Source organism: Drosophila busckii, chromosome 2R (assembly GCF_011750605.1).
Source record: "Drosophila busckii strain San Diego stock center, stock number 13000-0081.31 chromosome 2R, ASM1175060v1, whole genome shotgun sequence".
Lineage (NCBI taxonomy): Eukaryota > Metazoa > Arthropoda > Insecta > Diptera > Drosophilidae > Drosophila > Drosophila busckii.
The window spans coordinates 5206190-5229182 of record NC_046605.1 but is presented as its reverse complement, the minus strand read 5'-3'; the positions used below and the strand labels follow the sequence as shown (position 1 = coordinate 5229182).

The 22993-nt window shown below is 38.0% G+C and overlaps 2 protein-coding genes across 3 annotated transcripts; one reads left to right on the top strand and one right to left on the bottom strand.

Annotated features, from left to right (window-relative positions):
- The first annotated feature begins 1933 nt into the window (after positions 1-1933).
- On the top strand, positions 1934-5683 carry LOC108596737 (insulin-like growth factor-binding protein complex acid labile subunit). The gene is made up of 5 exons (XM_017982798.1): positions 1934-2190; positions 2422-3697; positions 3761-3977; positions 4033-4292; positions 4348-5683. Exons 2-5 carry the CDS (start codon positions 2424-2426, stop codon positions 5342-5344), a joined length of 2748 nt encoding a protein of 915 aa, XP_017838287.1. The 5' UTR covers positions 1934-2190; positions 2422-2423; the 3' UTR covers positions 5345-5683.
- A 49-nt stretch (positions 5684-5732) lies between these two features.
- On the bottom strand, positions 5733-22341 carry LOC108596738 (protein windpipe). 2 transcript variants are annotated; one of them, XM_017982799.1, is made up of 2 exons: positions 22136-22341; positions 5733-8172 (listed from the first exon to the last, which is right to left on the bottom strand). In XM_017982799.1, the coding sequence occupies exon 2, from the start codon at positions 8136-8138 to the stop codon at positions 6174-6176; it is 1965 nt and encodes a 654-aa protein (XP_017838288.1). In that variant the 5' UTR covers positions 8139-8172; positions 22136-22341; the 3' UTR covers positions 5733-6173. The 2 variants fall into 2 exon arrangements, with proteins under 2 accessions (XP_017838288.1, XP_017838289.1); XM_017982800.1 differs by lacking the exon at positions 22136-22341 and adding an exon at positions 21333-21412.
- Between the last annotated feature and the right edge of the window lie 652 nt (positions 22342-22993).

Below are 22993 nucleotides of genomic sequence, written 5' to 3'. Positions count from 1 at the left end.
TGTTTAGTATTTTATTAAAATGAATATATATATACAATACAATATATGTACAAGTAATATCAATAGAATAATGTATAATAATAATATGAACTAAAATAATAGTAATTAATTGTATTATGTACAACAATAACGTATTGTAATATTTCGACTGACAAACTAAGAGGGCTTTATATTTTGTCTGTAATCAGAATTATAAAAAAAGATTAAATGGTAATTGAACAATTGTTTGTTGCTTAAAATAATTTGTACAACTTTGATTAGTAATCAATAAATACAGATAACTAAAGTTAAAGTTGCTTCAGAATCCTTACGGGCAGCAATGCTATCATTGTTGTCGACTGAAGCTTTCAAGGATGTGGACTGCAAACTGTTGAATGTGAAGCGGTGACGTCCATTGCATTGTCCATTGTTAGCACTTCCACTACATAGTGAAGAGAAGCTGGAAAGGCGCCAAAGCTATTGGCCATGATGTTGTCCTCGTGCGGCGCAAACAGACGCCTGTAAATAAAATACAACAATTTTAAAATGTTTTTTTAATAAGAATAAAGATGTAGACGTAGATTTATAGTTTGTTTTACTTACTCTCTATCAAAGATAATCCATGGCATGGGTGTCATTTGTTTGACTAGCGCCAGGCCTGCGTATTGTGACTGCCTGTAGCTCATTCCAATAAGTAGCTTTGGTATATATGATATATTCAGCAAACGTTATGCAAACGAATATAATAGACGAACGCCGCTCTCAACTAGAGAAAAAAAATAGAGTTACATCAATAACAAAAGGTTGTTTACATCAATTACAAAAGCTTGCGTTCTTCAAACTTTGACAGGCTCTAACTCAGCGAAAAAAAATCCGATTGAGCTGATTTATACCATTAATTGTAGGCATGGAAAACACAAATGAAATAGGTGTAAAAATGTATGATTATAAATTATTTGACGCAGTTATGAACAAAGTAGTAAGCAAACAAACCAAATTTCTGTGAAATATCAAGTTTTCTGAGGCTCTAATTCAGCGAAATGGCATCCGATTTTAGAGTTTCATGCCTCTTTATACTCGTAAGATGCATGACAATAAAACTGCATTCAAACTTGGAAGGTCTACGATTTTCAAAAATGCGAAATATTTTGAAAGTTGTAATGTAATGTAATGTAATGATGCAACTTTGTTCTTAGCATCAATATGAGCATAAGACTATAAAACATTCAAGATTCAGATGGATATTAAAAAATGTATGGCTAAAAAACCAATGGAACCAACTCAGCAGGAATAACAAATAGAGTTACATCAATAACAAAAGATTGTTAATGAGCAATGATGCAACTTTATTTTAGGTAAGTATGTTGGATAGAGAGGGTAACAAGTATGGTTAAGTATTTTCTCATTAGCAGACAACAGCAAACATAATTCCAACTGCAAGAAAAAGTAGACGTACATCCAGTAACAAAACTTTGTTACATCAACAACAAAAAGTCAAAACATATTTTTGAATTAATCAAATACAAAAGAAATTATTTATCGCAGCTCATTCGCATAACTTAGAGATACATTATCGATTCAGCAAAATATATATATTATAAATTAATTAAAGATCAACCATTTTAATTAACAATAAGCTATTAACAATTGAGTACAATATTATTAGCTGTTTGCCTTGCATATTATAATGAATTATAAATGCATTTGTCAGCTCATCAATCAAACTATATTCAACTTGACCCAATTGCTATAAATAGTGCGTAAGAAAAATACAAAAAAAGACAACACTGCGCGCACAACACTTTAACGTAGTTTACAACACTGTGCTGCTTGTTGACTAGCACTGGCGCATAAGCTTATCAATGCGGCTTATCTTATCAATTTGTAACCGTTTGCCTTAGAGGCAGGTGAGTAATTTTTCTTTCATTCAGTTTAGTATTAACGCGACATTGGAAAGACTTTGCGCCCAAGACGCATAGCTTGGGAATTAAATGAGCTACTTAAGATGCAGAGAGGCGTGGCTGAAAGTGTTTTAATTGCAATTGATTAATGAAAACGCAAAGCCTACTAAGGCAGCTGTGAAAAAAGCAGAAACGTATATTTGTGTGCTAAACGTGTTTGATGCTCTAATTTTGTGACTGACTGCAGTTGCCACAACTCACGTTTGATAAGATAAGCCGCAGTTGCAGTTGTGCGTCCAAACATAAACAGGTGAATACACAAGCAGCGCAACAGTGACGTCATAAACATAGTGTAATACTTAAATATTACAAGTGAAAAAGCCCTCCCGTCAAAGCTGCTACTACTATTAACCCCTTAGCCTTGCTGTGGCCATTTGCTGATAATGATAAGGCCTAAATAAAATGCATGCGCAATAAACAAGACAAAAAGTTACAATTGAGACGCAGTTGCCAAAACAATTAAAACTTTGCTATTTTATAGGCATGGCCAGGCCGCAGCTGCTGCTTGCATTGCTTGCAGCATGGACGCTTTGTGATCTGGGCGCTGCTGTGGACTGCCCAGCGCCCTGCACATGCCACTGGGTGGTGGATAGTCTCTATGCCAATTGCTCGCGGCGTGGTCTAAGCGCATATCCCAGCTTTGGCAACGATCCTGTGGAGCAGCTGGACTTGTCGGGCAATAAGTTTACGCAGTTTCCGCAACAGTATGCAGACATGGACTCGCTGCTGTATTTGGATCTGTCGCATAATCAAATCGACAGCTTGGCTGAGGAGGCGTTGATAGGCTTTAGCTCGCTGCGCACTTTGCTGCTGGAGTACAATAAGTTTGTGAACTGGGCGCAGCTGAATCCCAGACAGGCGTTCAAATATGCCAGCAGCCTGAAGAGCTTGAGTCTGCGTGGCAATCAGCTGAGCAGCTTTGGTGGCGCTGACAGCGAGCAGCAGCTTAGCAGTCAAACGCTTATGGAATTGGATCTAAGCTATGCGCACATAACAACTGTAGGCGGCGATCAGCTGATTAATCAGCTGCCCAATCTGCAGCGGCTCAGCTTAGCGCATAATCAGTTGAGCAAGCTGTCACGTTTGCCCTCGCACAGCATACGCGAGCTGGATTTGAGCAACTGCAGCGTGCAGCGCTTGAGCACGCCCTTTGTGGAAGCTTTGCCGCAGCTGGAGGTGCTAAATTTGTCGCACAATTCGGCGCTGCAGCTGGGCAGCGCTGAGGAGGATCAGTTGGTTGCGTATCAGCTGCGTCGCTTGGATGCCTCATACTGCAATTTGGATGACATTGATCTCAGTCGTTTGCCCGCGCTGGCGGAGCTGCAGCTGCGTCGCAATTTGCTGCGCACTGTCGATGCGCGCACCTTTGCCAACAATACGCTGCTGGAGCTGCTCGATTTGTCCGGCAATGTGCTGCGCAGCATTGGCAATGAAGCTTTTAGTGCGCTCAAGCGTTTGAAGTCCTTGAATCTAGCGCTCAATGAAATTGCCTATTTGGATCGCAATCTAGTGCGTGGCAACGATGTGTTGCAAGAGCTTAACCTGAGTCGTAATATAATACAAAAGCTAACCAAGCTAACGTCCAATTCGCTGCGCAGCATTAATCTAAGCTGGTGTGAAATTGATAGCATTGATGCATTGGCTTTTACAGGCTTGTCGGTTATACAGCGCATGGACTTGTCGCATAATTTGATTAACGATATACCCAATCTAATGCGCTCGGAAACGTTGCAAGTGCTCAATTTAGCAAACTGCAAGTAAGTCATAGCACTGCTTGAACTGCTTATGCATATAATTAACTGCTTAACTTTGCTTCACAGGCTTTCTATTATAAACAACAACAGCTTTGTGGGCTTTCCTGAGCTTGCTGATTTGCATTTGAATGGCAATCGTCTAACCAATCCTATATCACCATTTGCTTTTCGTGGCAACAAGTACTTGGATCAAATCTGGCTGGGCGACAATCCTTGGATTTGCGACTGCCAAAGCGCGCAGTTCATCGAGTTCTTTGACTATCTAACCAGCAAGCCAGCAAAGGTGCGTCGCACGCTTATCACATTTAATTTATTTACTTACCATTTGTTTATTGCAGCTCAAGGATCGGCAGCATGTGCGCTGCGCTGCGCCTGCTCAGCTAAATGGCAAGCCTTGGGATTTAGCCTGCATGCAGCAGTGGACGCTGGCAGCCAAAAGCAACAAGAGCGAAAAGATTTGGTCCGGGATTATGCTTACACTACTAGGCATAGGCATTTTAGCTGTGCTCTACAGTTGTCTGCGGAAAGCTTTGCGCAAACGCAAGCAGCGACATAATCGCCGCGAGCTTGAAGAGAATCATGACGAACTGCAGCGCATGTAAGTTACAATTTGCATAGCAAGCTTATCTTTATTTTATATAATTGATTTTCAGTCGCGTTCTCAATGAGCGCATGCTGCGTGAGGAATCTTCGAGCAACTTGCAGCCAACACAGGACATTAGTCTGCTGCCTTCCTATGAGGATGCTTTGCTTATGCCCAAGCTGGAGCGTCCAGTGAAGTCCATGCTGGACTTGAGCGTTAATGCGCGTGCGCGCAAGCAGCTGCTGCGTCGCTCACAAACACAGCCCGAGGGCGATGAGTCTGCTGGCGAGGAGCTGCAGCTGGATACGCGTCAAAGATTTCGCAGCGTTGAAATGCTGTCCAATCGCGCCAAGGAGCGCACAGCGCATTACAATACGCAACGGCGTACGGGGCGTATTGAGTACAGCACACAGTCGGGCAGTCGTCGCTTTAGCATTGAGGACTCGCGTTTTCCTGCTGCGCATTTGAAAACACAAAACTTGCAAAGCGCCGAGCAGATTGGCAACTTCCAGAGCTATGAGAACAGTCCGTATACCAAGCGCAAGCCCAAGATTGCTGAAATACCGCCCTTCAAGCGTGCCAACTTCATGGCTCAAAGCGTTGAGTTTCTTACCGATCCAGAGTATGAGGATTTGGGCAGCAAGCCCAGCAGTCCGTTTGCCAAGCGCAAGCCCAAGTCGCCAGCGATTATGCGTGTTCAAGCGCAGGTCAATACGCTGCAGCTTATGCCCAATTCGCCGCTTGATCCTGCCATTGAGGATTACTTTAGCAGCGCAGTGCAAAAACCTGTAGCTGCATCCTCCTCCACTATAGCCAGCGACTTTCAAGAGCTAAACGAACCCGATCTACACTCGCTACCTGACGACAATCGATCAAATGCCTCCACTTCCGCTGATGAGCTGGATCTGGACAAGGGCAAGCGTAAGAAGCGCAAAAATTCCACAAGCCGACGCGTTAGTGGCAACTTTAGCGCTGCTGCTGCAGCTGAGCAAAGCTCCAGCAGCGAAGATGAGCGCCACAACAATCAACGACAAGTGCAGCGGCCCATGCGCGAAACTTTATTCTAAGCATCGAAGGACAATATGCATACACACTACTATATTTAAACATTTTCATTTGTTAACTGTTTAAGCTAAGCATATTTAAAATAATTTTTTATTGCGCCACACAAAACTAATAAAAGCAAATACAATAATAACAGCTGTTTGTTAAAGCAGTGCGCTGCACTGCTTGTTTCAACACTGCTCATGTGGTGCATGTCTTTGCTAAACTCGCAAGCAGTACGTTTGGCGCGCTATTCAAAATAAAAAGTCGTTTGCTTACAATTTCATGTTTGAATCCATTTTCACAATTATATTTTCACAAGAGAATGGAGCTTAAGCATAATAATTTATACATAACGCAATTCTATAAAATTACATATACATAAGTAATGGTGTGTGTGTGTTTTTTTTGTATGTATGTATGTGTTTTTATGTGTACATCACATGCTGATGCTGCATGCAGCTTGTCGTTCGTTGAAAAAATTGTTTTCTGTTGTTGTTGTGTAGTTGCAAAGTTTGTTTGTTATCCATATTGTATGTTGGAAATTAACATTTAAGATATTTCATAAACTTTGGTATTAAACTAGACATATGCTTAAGTATAATTAATTTACTTAGTGCTAGACTACAAATGGTTATAGTTAAGAGGGGGGGAGTAGTTGTAGTTGTAGTAGAAGGAGTTGTAGTTGCAAAAGTAGGCGGTCGGTAACTTAAAACAAATAGTTATAGTTCTTCTTCTTGTTCAAAGCACCGTTTTTGTTGCAATCTCGTACATCGATTGTCCTAAGCTCTAGTTGAAACGCCAATTGCAGCTCCAATTGTTGTTTGTTGTTGTTGTTGCTAGCTGGGCCACTTATAATACCAAAGGCGTAAGCTGAATTTCACCAGCATTGGATTTGCTGCGATTAACCAACATGGGCGTCTTGGGCTTGGGCGTCTCCGTTAGCTTAATCTTGACGCGTCCCGTTTCGGGTGAATAGACGGGCGAGTAGCGTCCGGACTTGGGTGACGAAGGCAAATAAGCGCCATCGGGTTCATTGTTATTCTGCTCGGCGTTTTGTGGATGCTGCGCATACTTCGAGGCACGCGGAGATTGTGGCGTTGGATATCTAGGAGTAATGGGATAATATTCATGTGCTGCTGGCTCCGGTTCGTTAACAGTGGGCACATCCTTGGCATCGCCATTGGCAGTACCATTGCCATTGAGCAGCGGCTGTCCGCCAGCATTGTCCTTGTTGTCATAAGGATTCTTGCCATTGACAATCTGCGCATCATCCAGCTTGCTCTTCTCGCCTATCAAAGGTGAATGCTCATGGCCATTGCGTCCATTGCCCAGCGGCTTGCCCAGATTCTTTTTGTCCATGTCCAGCAGCTCAGTTTGACGCGCTGCCTCCGCATCACGCGCTGCTCTGTTGCTGTTGTAGCGGCAGCGCTTGATGGCAACAAAGAGTATCAGTCCCAGCACAATGAGCGCAATGACGCCAAGCAGCAAATAGATGGCATTGCTGTCATCCTGCTTGCCAATCTTGGCGGACAGTATGTCCTCTGAGGCCTTGTCGGAGGCCAAGGGGCCATCGGTTACTACATCGCTGCCTGCGGCTGTGTCCAGCTTGGTCTGCACTATGGGCACAATGGCTTCCTCGCTAACAGGCTCCTCCTTATCGAAGATGCCTTGGGAGTGGAATGTGACCGCTGGCTGCTCCACTGGCTTATTGTCGAATTCGTCGTCGTCGTTCTTCTTGTCGTGCTCCTCAACTGCATCTGGTGGCTCAAAGTCGTCGTGATTGTTATGCTCGGGCAGCAAGGCTGGAATAATCAACATGCCGCCGCCGCTGCCGCTGCCTTCTTCGCTCTCCTCTTCCTGCTCCTGCTGCTCCAGCTTGGCTGCTTGTGGCTCAGCAGCAGGTGGTGCCACAGTCACGGGCGCATTGTTCGTAGCCTGCAGCTGCATGTTCATCTCGGTGAGGTCACCAGAGCCCTCGACATCGCTCAGCGCTGGTGGCGCAGCTGGCTCTGCCGACTTGGCCGCCTTCTTACCATCAATAATCAAATAGTCCTTGCCCAGCTCTTCCTCGTGCTCCTCTGGCTCGTCGCTCATGGGCTGATCGCCCATCATCAGCTCGTTCTCATCGTCATCGTACCAGCCGCGCTGCTCCTTCGCGCAAATCTCGGACTTCTTCAGCTGCAGCCAGGGCTTGCCATGCGCCTCCAGCGGCTGACTGCACACCACAGGCTTCTCCATGTACACATGCTGCTCCTGCAGCCAGTCGCGCACCTCCAGCGTGCCGCAAGAGCAGTTGATCTCGTTGTGTCCAAGCTCCAGCTGCTGCAGCTGCTGCAAATGCGTCAGCTCCATGGGCAGGTAGGTTATGTCATTGTGCTGCAGGTTCAGCACCTGCAGATGCTGCGGCAGCTTCGCCAGCTTAGCCGAGCTAATGCGATTGTGCTTCAGATTGAGTTTCTTCAAACGCTTGCCGAGATGCCCAAAGTCGTGCAGCTCGTTGTGCGACAAATCCAGCGAAGTCACATCGGGCAGCGTGTCCAGCGCATGGCCCAGGCGCGTAAGTCCCACAAATGACAAATCAATGGAATGCAGCGGCAACGCGCCGGGCGTGGCCACATACTGCTCACCCAATCCGGCGGTGCTGTTGCATTTGGCATGCACCAGCGGCTTGTGCGTGTGCGGGGACAGAATGCACTGGCAGTCGGCGGGGCAGTGCTCGCCGGCAGCGGATGTGGGCGTGGGCGTGGCTGCGGCATAGACGCACAGCAGCGCAGCAAGCAGCGCAGCCAGCAGCGCTGTTTTGTATTGTGACATGGCGTTAAGTTTGCTATAAACCAAGCGCGTTTAGCTGCAAATAAAACAAATGAAGCGCCATATTAATAAATTTATATTTTATAAGGAAATTTCATAAAACAGTTTGCATGTTTGCTGTTAAAGTTTGGCAAATACTTAGAAAATTTAATTAACAACATTGCTTGTTATTGTTTGATAAGCGTTTGATTCATTATTTGTCAAAATGAATAACATTGTTTGTTGTTTATAGATGCGCATATTTCACCATATTTTTTTTTAAATTTCTAATATTTATATGTGCTATTTTTATATTAAATATTTGTGGCATCATCGTTTTTTAAATTTTTTATTATTACTTAAAATTTTAGCTTAGTTTTTAAATATTTAAGTGTATAGGGCTGTTTTTTATATTGTCTAATAGTGAACCCTTTGCTATATTATATTTTTTATATATTGTTTATTTATGTTGTTGATCATTTTCATTGTTTGTAATCTTTTTAAATTTCTAATATTTATATGTGCTATTTTTATATTAAATAATTGAGTATTTTTAATTATTTTGATATTTTTTTTTTTATGCTATAAAAGTTGATAAATTCTTGTGAAATTAATACTGTAAATTAATTTTTAATTATTTTGATATTTAATTGTTTTTATACTATAAAAGTTTGATTATTTCTTGTGAATTTGAATTAGTTACATTGCTATAATGTTTTATTATTTAATAACTTGTGTATTTATTATTTATTATTTATATATCTGAATTAATTATTAATAAATGTTGTATATATTGTCTTTAATATTTATAGTTTTTTGATATTTTTTTAGTATTTGTACACACATTTTAATGTTTTCAACTTATTAAGCTTTGATAAGTTCTTGTAAATTTAATTTATTTGCATTGCTTTTATTTTTTTTATTTTATTATTTAATATTTAATAATATTCTTATACTCGTTTGTAATATTTATGCGTATGCATAGTTTTCTTTTTAAATTTGGTATATAATAATAGCAACATAATTAAATTACTTTTGCTGCAACATAGTTGACAATAATTATTTATAAACTTTGCCTGAGTTTTGGTACTGCACGCCTACAGTTAAAATTAGTAACTAACTGTGTGTGTCTAGCTGCTTCCATGAGCTTTGATCGCTGCGCAAGAAATCAAACGTTGCGTCATTTGTTATACACACTATTGCTGTCTCGCTTGCACATTCTGTACGCTATCGAGAATCGCTATCGTGGTTAGATTTGTGTAGTTAAGGCCAACGTTATCATAGCTCATAGGTAATTAATATTTCATTCTGTTTTGCCATTTTTTTCTCTGATAAGTTTTTAAGTGCGACACGACGCCAATACGAAATTTAACTTATGTACATTATATTTTTTGGCATAGTGTGACATCAGCAGCAAGCTGAAGCACCTGACACATCAAAACTGAATCAGCTTTGGCTGCAGCAGCGTGGCCAACGTCATGAAGATTAACTAGGCAGCAGTTTATTAATAAACTATTTGCACTTAGGCGTACATTTATCATATGACTGCCGCTCTAGCCTTTGTTTGTTATTAATTTAATCACCTGTCAGCATTTGTCGCTTAGCTACTGTGAGAGACGAAGAGCGAGAGCGAGCGCGACTGCTACAAATTACAATTACATATGCCTTAGTTATAGTCGAAGCTCGCTGCCTGCTGTGGGGTTAAAGGGGTGGAGGTCGCAGCAGCAGCTGCGCAGCTGCTTTCAAGACTAACAAGCGGCTTGCTTTTAATCTCAATCTGCTATGTGTGCACAGTATGTGTGTGTGTGTATACTTTATTTGTAACTGTAGCTTGATGCTCGCGCATTTATTGCTGGACGCAACGCAAAGTGATTGACGTCTGCCTCGTGGTTGCAATTTAAGTGCAACTCGCCTTGCTCTTTCACTTGCTGATAAGCCCACACAACTCAGACCCCTCCCCCTCCCCCCCTTCCATTAAAGTCTCTCTCTCGCTGCAACCGCAATAAATTATATAGTTGTAAGATATATAAACGTAGATTGCGCACATCTGGCTTATCGGCAAAGACACAAGTGCATATCAAATATTCAAATAGACACAATATATAATTTACAGCCAACTAAAAGTGCAAACTAGAGTTAGCTAGTTGGCCTTAATGCATTTTTAAGTTTATAATTTCGTTAGCTAAGCCTTTAATAATTGATTTCCTTTTTGTTTTTCATTTAATTGCGGTTGGCAATAATGTATAATTGCATAATTAAATGCTTAATACAATTTACTGCTACTAATAGTTCAACGTAGAGTTAGCGGTATGATCTCTAAGACTTTATTATTTTAGATTTATAATTGTCAAAGCTCATCAGTTTGAGTATCTCAATTTTTATAGCTTAAATTTAATATTGTTGCACTAAAACTTTGTAAAAAATGCACTTTATAAACAATAATTGCATAGCTAATAGTGTAAAGCAGAACTAAGCTAAACTATGTTCTATAAGTCTTTTAATTTATTTATTTATATAAGGCATATTTTGAAGTTATTCTTTTTATAGTACACGCATTTCAAAAGATTTATTTTTTGAGCTTAACTTTCGTCTGAATTTAAACTTCAATTTCATTTTTTTATTGCATATTGAAATGCACAATTTAATTTGACACATTTAGTTTTTGCTTAATTTAATTGCTGTTGGCACTTTTATAAATTTTAATGCATAATTGTTATCAAATGCTTAATACAATTTATAGCTACTCATAGTTAAAAGTAGAGCTAGTTAGCTGCTCTTTATAAGCTCTAGAAGACTGTGCATGCTTTTAATATTAATTAATTTTATATTGATAACAAACTCATTTGAAAAGATTTAGTTTTTGAGCTTGATATGAATTTAAACTTTTTTTTATTGCATATTGAAATGCACAATTTAATTTGACACATTTAGTTTTTCTTTTAAATTTACAAGCTGTTGTTTAATTCCTTTGAAAAGATTTGTTTTTTGAGCTTAAACTTTAATTAAATTTTTATTGCATATTGAAATGCACAATTTAATTTACGCTCTTTATTATTTGAGAGCTTTACTTTTTATTTTTAATTTAATGCTGCTGTTGTGAAATGTTTTTTATATGAATTTAAATTAAATTATATAGTGCCAAGCTCTATATTTTTATTAATCTTATAATTTTTACAAGTCTTTTTTAATTTTATTAAAATGTTGCTGTTGTGAAATTATATTAAAATAAACTTAGCAAGACGCTTTTTGTTATTGCAATTATATAATTTTAATAAAAGTCTTTTTGACAAGATTTATTTGCTTGATTTTAATTAAATGTTGAAATTTGTATTACAAAAATTTTATAAGCAACGGCTTTTTATTGCAATTAATGTTTTTTTTATTGCTTAGTTAAATTAAAAGGTTGCTCAAGAGGCATAAAAAACGATTGCAACCACCTTAAGCGGCAGCCGAGCCAAGGACAAAGCATAAATTTGTTGTGTTTTTTTTTTTGGGCAAATGGTCACAGCGTGGCACTAAAAATTTGTATGCTGCGGCATGTGCAGCAGCTGCTGTTGCATAGGGCCGCTAATTGAGGCAGCAACAGCGAACTGAGGACTGATAATGATGCGGGCTTAAGCAAAGCGACGCGTAGCAACAAATGCCAACTGGAAATGAAGCGGCACACACAGACACACACACACACACACGCATGCAAATTGCAAAAAAGTTGCCTGAAGGTCAACAGTTTGGAAGCTGCACAGCCGCACAGATTTGCTGCAGACATGTGAAAAGTGGTTGCAACTTAAGTTGCAACAAATTGTGTCATTGCATTTGGCTAAGCGCAACTCACACAAATGTCTTCTTCCCCCATAAGGGGCTGGCAATTGACAAATTGCTGTTTAGGCGAGTGCGCAAGCGAGAGAAAGACTTTCACTTTCATAAGGCGCCTGCAACTTGCAGCGGCATTTATCAAAATCTGTCAATGTTTTCGCCAATTTTGGCCAGCTGCTCAACCAGTTGAGAGCTTAGAGAGAGAGAGACACATGCGCCAGCTGGCTAATTAAGCCGATTTAATTGCACTTCATATATATTTAAATATACATTTGTTAATCCGAGAGTTTAATGCTTAATTGAAAGCAAGCGGAAGCGACTGAGATTAGCCAGACGCTTCATATTGTGGCAAGTGCAAAACACATGTGCCACTTAATGAGCCAAAAAAAAGCGAAAAAAAACTTAGAGCAACAAAACTGTTTGCAAATTGAAGAAAATCAGCAAAGGCATTCAACTTAAATGATGACAAATGCTCAACAACCTTGACTCAGTCAATCCAAAAAATAAAAAACCACATAATATATTTAAGAAAAATGAAATTGAGTGTTAAAAATAATTAACAAGCAAGTGGCTCAGTTTAGGCAGCACAGCACAGCTACAAAATATTTTAACAAATATATATTAATCAAATCGCAGCAAAGTGTATATAGCAAACAGGCAGGCGCTATTTATAGACAGCGACAGTTTAGTTAATAAAAATATTTGCTAATACATTAAGACACAGCAACAGGTTTGAAGGCAATCAAATATATATTTAATATATATTTTTTTTGAGATAGAACCAGTTGGAAGTGAAAATTGAACTTTAAGTTTAGTCATAATAAATATATTTTGTATAAGCATTGCTACTTGTGGCAGCTTGTTGGCGCCAGGTAACGGAAATAAATTTCATTTGTCATGAAATTAACGCCAATTGACACTAGCGCTACTATTACTTAGCGCAATTTGTACATACACATAAACAATGGCAAAAGTTAACATACTTTTTCACATAACGAAACATGCAAACCGGTTATTGCAACAAAAGCAAACAAAAGTTGTATTTTTTTTAGCTTTAATAGCAGCAGCAGCTGAGATTTTGCAGCTGCCCGTGATTCAAGCAGCAGGTAAATGTTTAATTTTTTATACATTTATTTATATATATTATATTTTCTATATATAATTCAAAGCTATACCTAAACTTAAGAATGTTTCTATTGCATTTGAATCAAATAAAAGTTGAACTTTTTTATATACATTTATTTATAATAATAATATTGCTGCTATACTAAATAAAAAAGAAAAAAAGCTGAACTTGAAAATCTTTTTAATGCATTTTGATCCAATAAAAGTTGAATTTTGTTTACATTTATTTAAAACCAAATAAAATAGAATTCTAAGACAAGAAAGCGCAAACTAAAGCTGAACTTGAAAATCTTTTTATTACATTCAGCAGCTCAAATGGCGCTTGACGCTTCAATCAAATAAAAATAAAAGCAGCGTGGCTTTTATTATAGTCAAACGTTGAATTTATTTATATTTTTAGCGTTGTGCGAGTTGTGCGCAGCTCAATTTGCAAAAAAATAAACAACAATTTAGACAGACAACTAGCTGTATAATATAGCTACTTTATATATATAACTTATAAGTTATGCAAAGTAAGCGCAAAGCTGAGTTGGCTGTATATATCTTTTAGTTTATTGAACTGAAATTCTATGTCTATGGCTTTCATTTTCGTGGATTTTGCTTTTGAGCGCTCTACGCTCTACGCAGCAATTAAAACATCAGGTGATTTCGTTTGTCTTACCTGCATCAGTTAACCCCAACCAATGACTCAGCGCCTCTGGCCTAGCAACCAAAACCGAACCATTCACAAAATGATATTTCAGTTTTGAAGCGTTTGAGCATTATAATGAATGCGAAATACTCTCTAAATTGGCATTGCACTAACGCTATGTAGATTGCATCTGAAGCATGTGCAGTGACAAATTTCAAATACACTATAAAAAACAATTTCAACTGGCGTCAGTTCATTCAAGGCAAACGACGCGAATTTGCACAAACTCATGTCGTCATAAAAAAAACAAAACCAAAGCTAAGATATTGCCATAACTATAGTGGGCAGGTAGACATATATATATATATATATATAGCGGCGAGCTAAAGACAATTAGCATATTCTAATTTTTGAAACGCTGAGCTCATTACGCGCGCGCTGAACTGCGAGCTCAACTCGAGCCGTCACTTAGGCCCCATTGTCTAGTTGTGGGTCTAATGACCCAATTTGGTTTTATAAGTTGTCTGTGTGTGTGTGTGTGTGTGTATCAATAATAAATTCGCACAGTGACTTCAATTTGTCAATTAAGCATTTTGTGCTTGAGTCAGCGAACTCGCCGCCGCTCGCAAAAATATGGCAACGCCAATCAAAAGCAAATGAGCTACATTTAAGTTTTTATTAACTAAAAAAAAAGCAGAAAGCAAACCAACCAGCCGACCAGCCAGCCAAGTGTTTTATTGATTTCCACGAAAACAGCAAGCAAAAGTAAAAACCAATCTTTGAGATACTCGCCATACATAAATGTTGAGTATTGCAATAAGCACACACCATAAAAAAAATGAAAGAAAAAAAAACAAAACGCTCAGCGTAAGCGAAAATTGTGTGCATTATGCAAAACGTGTTGGTTGCCGCCGAAGCAGCAAACGCCCCAAAGGTGAAACCAAAATCAAAACGCAGGCAACGAAATGTACAGAAAAAAAAATAATAAAAAAAAAAAACGTGGGCTCGATCGCCAGCCAAATGCACAAGTCAATGCACCAAAGTGTCATAAAACATATGAGAGAATAAACTTGAGCCCAGAGACTTTAAAATAGCTAAAGATGAAGATAGATAGATGGATAGATAGATAGATAGATAGCCTTTGTTTTAATCTATGGCGCGTAATTCCTCTAAAAAAAATTTTAATTATCAATTTTGCGTATTTTTAGTTATTGCTGAGCTAGAAAAAATATTAAAGTTGAACTCAGCTCTGCGTAATCTTTATAGTCTCTATTATAAATTATGTACAACAATTTTAGTTATTAATTTTAAGTCATTTAATAAGGCTCAGCATCTAATCATTACTCTTGAGCAATAAAAAATATACATTAAATATAATGAGCATTTTTTTTGCTCAGTATAAGATTCAACGTTATGATTTCTCACTTATTTTATTTCATATGCGTATAAATAGTTCAGTAATATACTTTTTTAAGTTTTATAATTTACTTTTAACAATTATTTAATTATATTTGATGTTTTAAATTGAAACATATTAAAATTTAAGCACTTAAGGCGCTACCAAAAAAGTTAAGACTAAAGCACTGCTTGCATTTTTTGCTTTTATGAATTTACATTGAATTTAAAGCAATTTAATTTGGCAAAATATTTTTTGGCATAAAAAAATGCCTAAAAAAGTAAATTTTTGATTGACATTTTAAGCAAACCAAGTGAAAATCGCCTGATTCAATGTACTTAAATCAATCAAAAATCACACATACGCAGCTTGGCCCGCATTAATTTTTGAATTTGCAAAACGCTACGCACAATTTCATTGAACTTGAACTCGGCAGCGCGCGAGCGTTCAGCAAAACAATTTTTGATATTTCTACAGCCTCTCGGCATTGCTTTGGGCTTTGACTTTGGCTTTTTGCCAACGTTTGGCGCTATCAGAAAATGTGTGCAGAGCCAGAAAAGGGTGTTGAGCACTTTTGAATTATGTTGCTAATTTAATTCAAGTTCAAGTTATCAGCAAACATGACATTTATAAATAAATAGGTAGATTAGGCAAAAGCCTTTGTTAAAAAAATATTTAAAAATAACAAACGCAAAATTTATTGTTGGTCTACTAATGAAGCAGCGAGCGAGAGTGGGGCACAACATGTTGCAAGTGCAGCAAAGAGAAAGGCAAACTGGACACTTTGATTATTTCATATTTATACAGTTGGGGCGACTTGAGTTTTGAATGCGCGCCCACGCCAAAAGTTTTGCTCGACACCTCAGCGTTTATCATTGTCATTGATATATACTATATAGTCGATTTAGCATAGAGTTGATCATGATGATGATGATTTAGTACTAAGCGTCTGCGTCTGCACTTGCAATGAAAGCCAATGAAAGGCGCCAGGCGGTCGCTCAAGTCGCCAAGTCGTTTGCACTTTGTTTGGACTTTACGTAAGCGTCGCCACTAACTGTCAGCTTAACTAGCTTTCGAGCTTAGTACGCCTCGACCTTTGTTAGCTAAAGACTAACTTCAATGAGTGTAATTAGCTGCTGCTAGCATTAATTGTCTATATAATTGATATATGCATGCATAACTGCAAACTGCGAGCTAAATTGACATTTCATTGAACTTGGCTGTGTGTGTGTGTTTGACTGGCATTAATCAATGCTTAGTAATTAGTCATAGACTGCCAATGCTAAAAATGCGTAGTTAGTGTTGCTAATGTTTAAACTAAAGCGCAAAGTTGAACACAGCGCATTGCGTGGGTTTCTTTTTTCTTGATCAGCTGCTATTTATAGCTTGGCCTTGTCAACATTTAATTGCATTCATTAACACTTCAACTGCTTCCGACTAACTTGAACTGCAAGTTTGCCCATGAGTCATTCGGATTGCTGCAATAATTTGGCTGCCATCGATTTGGCATTTTTACATTTATCTTTTTGCTTACAGCATCCCATAAATACCAAAGAGTAGAGCGTGAAATTATTTGCCAATTGCACCTGCCAATGCGTAGCACAAGTTCAACTTACAGGCCTTACAGGCCAGTTAGATAAATAGCTAACAAACAACTACACTAAGCTACAAAGTTTGCTTTAAGCTTTGAGCAGCTTTCACCTAAATGTATGAAGCAATTGGTAATATAATTAAAGCATTGTGAATTATATTAAATCAAGTTTAATAACGCAGAATTATGGCGCATGCTAAGCAAATTAATTTATTCAATATTTGTTTAAGCAGCAATACATTTATTTAATAAGCAAAAATAGTAATAAAATTAATTACTTAAATCATTGTTTAAGCTATCAAACTAACTATAAGCTTGTTGCTATTAAATAATGGAGTTGCTGTTAAAAACAATTTCAAACTTTTATTTAGCTATAAGATTTTTTGAAGCAAAAACTAAAAAATTTAAAATAAATAATAAAATTTGTGGAATTTCCGTTTTCTATTGAAAGTGCATTTAAAATAAAATATAACATATTTTTTAACAATTTCCTTATAGAGTCAAATTAAATGTGAACATTTTTGTTAAGCCACGAATAAATATTAATATTTGTATATGTTGTAAAAATATTTTTAGAATCTTATAAATTTGTTTGTATGTATAAAAAAAATTTATTAAGAATTTCAGCATATAGACATTTTTATCTTTCCATATATTAATTCAGTGACCTTAACTTAACTTCAAATTAATAAATATATAAAAATAATATAATGTATATAAATTAACAAATTTTATTGATTAAGCATAGATTACTTAAATTCATTTTTAACTCTCTCTATATTAATTTTTTGCACTTTTTGGCGCTACATTGACTTTAACTAACTTTTGTGCTGAATTTTGTAGCGCAGTGTGGTCCAGCTATTGCATATTGCTATCTCTTTCGCTGCAAGGCCAGCCAGCCAGCCAGCCAGACAGTGAGTTAAGCTTGCCTCACCGAAGGGCAACAACAACAGCAACAAAGGCGAACACACAAGTGTAGACACTCCTTTTGGACAAATTAGCCTGCGGTTGGGTTTTGGTAGCAGCGAAGCTTTAATAAACTGTATATAAGCATCTATATAGACATGCATAAATATCTGAGCAGCAGCGTCTGCGGTGTGCATGGAGCAACAATAGTTAATGCCAAAGAGATCGCATGATCGAGTCGAAGTTGCTGCTGCTGCTGCTACCGACTCGACTCTACTGTGGAGCTTGTGGCTTCAGCACTTGGCAGTTGACACGTTAAGAGCACGCACGATTGTTGACCATTAAAGTGGCTTGCCACTGCCACTTGTTGTTGCCGCGTTGCCGCACGTTGCTAGCGGTAGAGTCTAAGCATTTGACAGTTATGACCACTTGTTGGTTTGGCTTGGCTCGCCGGCCGGCCGGCACCCACCGCTTGTGGCAACAACAACAACAAGTTGGCAAACTGGTTTCGAGTCGGGCCAGGCCAGGCCACTTGGCAAATTTGGGAATGCCAATGTAGCAACAGCTCAATTCCGAAGGTGAAGGAGAGCGCAACGTCGCGCATTTGTTTCTTTCCTTTTGACATTTGGGGCATGCTAATGTGTGAGCTTGATTACCTCTTATAAGACATAAATGGCAAAAACAAAAGCAAAGTCAGCAAATGTGCAATTCGCATGCCCAAAACGAAAGTGCAACAGCCAGACAGACAGTCAGACAGACATAAGAGAGCGGCAAGGCAATTGCATTTGTGCATGTTTGACTGGCAAATAAAAAAAAAATTGTATTTATTTTTAACAATTTATTTGCATATCAGAGACAGGCAGCAACGACTTTGATTTTAATTGCTCATAATTAGCCAAGTTAATTGCAATAGCCTAAGTTAAGCTCAGCGCTTGTTTATATTGCCACATGCGTCAATTGCTTCCCATACAAATCAGCAATTGTTTAAATTTGTTTATCGAACTGCTTAACGTGCTTAGCATATTGTCACGTAGGCTGCAGATTACTCATACGCCGCGCTGACCCAGCAACAGACGCACAGGCAGTTGCAGCCGAGACGAGGTCAACACGCTCTACATTTTGTTGACATTTAACACATAAATATATTTATTTATTTTACGCTCATATGCGCTGTCTGCCTTTGATTTGCCTTTGCCAATTGACCAAATCATTTGGCGTTTGCTATAAATAATTTCACATTGATGAACTAATCAAAGTGTTGCCCACAGCTTCAGCTCAGTTGGGGCCACCTGTTTGGCTATTGTTATTGTTATTATTATTTTTGGACGCACGCTAATAGTTTTTTGTGGAATTTTGTTTATAGTCGCTAGCGGAAACTATTTGCCATGCGCTAAACAATTTTCACATTTTTCTACATTTTTATAGGCAGTCTATGTTTTTTATCTTATCTTATCTACACATTATTCTAATTATAGCCAAGTCATGTGCATACAAAAAAAAATGCACTAAGCTCTGCCAGACAGACTCTTGAGAGCTTTAACAATTTGTTTATGACCAATTTGTTGTTGTTGCTGCTGCCTTTCGATTGTGACAGCGATAAGTGCATGTTGTTCTTTATCAAAGCTCATCCCAACAAGCGCATTTCCTATCTATTGAGCACAAGGTTGTCACCCAAAAAACCAAAAAAATATTGTGCACCCACAACAAATGTTTACACAATTTTTTTTGTCGATTTGTTTTTGTTGCTCTGGGGCGACGACGACGACGCGTTTCCAATTGCTGGAGACGCAACAGAACACCCGCAGTCGTCGGAAAATCGAGACTGCAGCAGACTGGGGACGCCAATGAAAATTTCTTGCTGCTTGAGAGGCATTCAAAAATTTTATTTCAAGCACCGAAAGTTGTAAAATGCATCGTTAAAATTTTCATATGCAGCGAAAAAATTCAATGAGTTGTGCATACTTCACATTTTTTGCATAAAAAGTCAACAGTATAGTTAATTAAAATTGTACAAATTTATTATTATTATTTATATATTATTTAAATATTTGCTTAATAATAAATTTCTAAATATTTAATTAGAAGCAATGCTAATAAAATTAATTGCTTTACTATTTGTTTACGCAGCGCAACTAATTATATATTAAAAAACATGCTAATAAAATAAGTTAACATTAAAGTTTTATTAAGCGCAACATTTGTTATTGACAAATAATATTTTTGATTTTTGTTTACTTTGAATGCATTTGTTAAATAATTGTTTAAGCGGCAAAACTATTCAAAAATTCTTTGCAGCATTTAATTAGTAAAAATTCCAATAGAATTAATTGCTCAAATATTTTGTTAAGCATTAGCTGCAATTAAAAATTTGTTTCTAATGAAAAAATGTTAATGCGTTTGAAAATAACTTTAAGCTATTATTTAGCGCTTGATTAAACAGCAAATATAAAATAATTTAAAAATAATTGCATTCCAAATAAAAGAAAAATTTTAAATATTTTGTTTGCCATTAAAATTAAATTAAAAGAAATTAGCAGCAAAACTTTTTATAAATTTGTTTATATTTTTTTTAATATTCTTAAATTTGTTGCGGCTGCTTTCAGGTGAGCAGCTCATAAATTGGCCACAGTACTTTACACCTTTTGTTATCAACATATTTTTGTTGTTTGCTGTGACGTCAAAGCTGTGACTTGGCAACTAGTAGAATAAGAAAGGCTTTTCCACTCTTCCACGAAGATAATGTGGCAGCAACGGAAGTGAGCAGTTGTTTAAAAAAATAGCAACAATTACAAATTGAGCGATAAGCAGCAGCGCCCAATGACTGTTTGTAGGTGTTATTTTCGTTAGTGCTTAAGAATAAGTTTTTTGTTTTTTCATTCGTTGAGTTATGGGCCATAAAAAGCTTTGCGCTGAAACGTTTGAACGCGCACTCGCACATTTCTGTGAATTATGCGGCTACAAATTAGCACCTGTCTAAAGAGTATCGACAACAGAGTATCGACAACAGAGTTGGAAGCTTCGAGTTCCAGAGAACGACAAATGTTGCGTAATCACGACGCCGCCCACGTTAACAAGAGAGTGTGTGAGTGAGTCGTATACGCAATTTGTTCTGGGCTGCAACAAAATTGTGAAATTTGCAACAAGTTGAAAGCCACAGGTGTAAACAAATCAAATTTGTTATAAGGCACTTACAACGAAATTTGAAATGTTTATGCCTAAAAAGTAGCTGTAAGCTATAACTGTATCTATAACCAATGAGCACCTACAAGTTGTTTGTGGTTTTTGGGCTGCTGTATATTGCGTATACGTCATGGACGCCACTGCTATCTGCTTCAGATTTCGTATGAAGCATTGCAACGTTTTCACAATAATTTTTGAACATTATAATCGCAGGCAGATCGCTTAAGTAACTTTAAGTGCGCGAGACTCTTAACCTGGCCATTAATGCAGCAAGCGCTTTTTATTCATTTTTTTACACATTTCGCTGTCTACCTTTTTGGCAATTATATAACTTGTAGCGGTTGTTTCAAAACAGGGTCAAGTTGGCCCGCAAATAAAATGTTAATGTTTATGAGCCGAGCCAGTTGGTTAAAGCTTAAGAAAATCAGCTGATGCTCACATGTCTGTGATCAATTGATTTATGTTTTGATTAGCGTAGCGCTAAGCTCAAAGCACTCGATTCAGTTCTTATCACGACTCAGCCGCTGCGGCCTTGATCTTAGATAACATGACACTAGGCTGCAAAAGATTACTCACACCACCAACACGTCTCTGTGTATGAAAATGATTGCGAAAATTTATATTTTTGTTTTAGCACTTTTTTTTGGTTTTAAATATTTTCTTGTTTTGCTTGTTTACAGTATTTTATAGCACTGTGTCTGTATATAAAACTTATTTATAAAAACGTATATAAATATATACGACTGCACACGTTATATATATTCAGCTTCAGTTTGATACTTTTTTGCACTTTTGATTTTACTTTGCAGCATCACTGCTGCTGCTGCTGTTGTTGTTGTTGTTTTTGTTTGTTACAGTCGCGAGTCCTTCAACGCGTTTGCTGATCTTTTGCTCAGCAGGCAGGCAGCGAGATCTCTATGGCGAGCTGGCTGCAATGCGACTGCGGCTATCAACTTTGTTTTCGGCGCAAATAAAATCACGAAAAAGCAGATACAACAGGGCAAAAGAATCTTGAAAATGAAACTGAACAGCGTACAAATAAAAAAAAATAAGAAAGAAAGAGGCGCAAACGAGACGCCGACGCCTCGACAGCCGACAAATGTCAACGAAAAAAGCTAAATACAAAAACAAAAGCAGCAGCAACAAACACACACATACAAAATGACAATGAAAGAACAAACAGCAACAACAACAACAACAAGAGCAGCAAAAACCAATTGCAGCAGCAGAGGCTCATAAATTGCTCAATATGCTCTCCCCGCTGCTCTTCGCTCTGCGCAGCGCACAGACTGCGACTGCGACTGCGACTTTGATTTTGTCTGTCTGTATATTTTTGCACGCTTTTTTTTTTAAATTGAATTTTTTGTCATTTTAATTACCTAATGAACACTGAACGGCAGTGCGTTATGTTATATTTTAACTGAGCACACGCACTACACAGTTTGTGAACCACGATCGGCTTTTTTGTTGGTTAGAGAGACACACTTTGGGCCGCGCCGTTACTAACTGGGCTGGGGCCTGAGTTTTCAAGCGAGCAACGCACAGAGACACGACCGTTCGATGAGCAAGCTTAATGCCGAATAAACGCAATGCTAAAAACAGCCTTAGCATAAAGCTAAAACTTCACCACCGGTTCACACACAAACACACAAAAAATATCACGTACGAGCAGAGCGTGAGAGAGAGAGCGAGAGTGCGCACGCAAGTTAGAGAGCGCTGCTGGAGTGAGCTTCGATATGGGCAAAAACTTTGTTGATCGTTGAGCAAAAAAAAAGGTAAAGCACCGCTGCGCTCTCTAACTCGCGCGCTCTCGCACTCTCTCCCCCTTCACCGCTCTGCACAACCTTTGCTTTGCCCACAGACGCTAAATGAAACACGTGGAAATGCAAAGAGCTGATGACACACACGCGCAGCACTGTTATGTCTGTGTTCAGTTAGTTATGAAACATTACATGTGAGCATGTAACTGTTTCAACAAAGAGAGAGCGACTCTCTCTCTCTCTCTCTGTCGAGTTTGTCTTATCATTTTACTCAGTCAATAGGTGAATTTATTAACGATGTTGTCTTTATCAATATTTTGCGGAAAGATTTTTTTGTTGCAGGCAACACCCTTAACAGTTCTCGGCGCTTATCTTATCAATTGCCATAACTGTATTCGCTGATAATGCAATTCAGCATGAGCTGTACTCTTTTAACTTTTTAAGGGCTAATAACAAATTGCGTGTGACTATTGTTTA

Bases quoted from the DNA above. Each gene is read 5' to 3' on its own strand.
- LOC108596737 (XM_017982798.1), top strand. From the start codon at position 2,424: ATGGCCAGGCCGCAGCTGCTGCTTGCATTGCTTGCAGCATGGACGCTT. The intron at 3,978-4,032 runs GTGCGTCGCACG...TGTTTATTGCAG, and splicing joins TAACCAGCAAGCCAGCAAAG to CTCAAGGATCGGCAGCATGT. The intron at 4,293-4,347 runs GTAAGTTACAAT...ATTGATTTTCAG, and splicing joins CATGACGAACTGCAGCGCAT to TCGCGTTCTCAATGAGCGCA.
- LOC108596738 (XM_017982799.1), bottom strand. From the start codon at position 8,138: ATGTCACAATACAAAACAGCGCTGCTGGCTGCGCTGCTTGCTGCGCTG.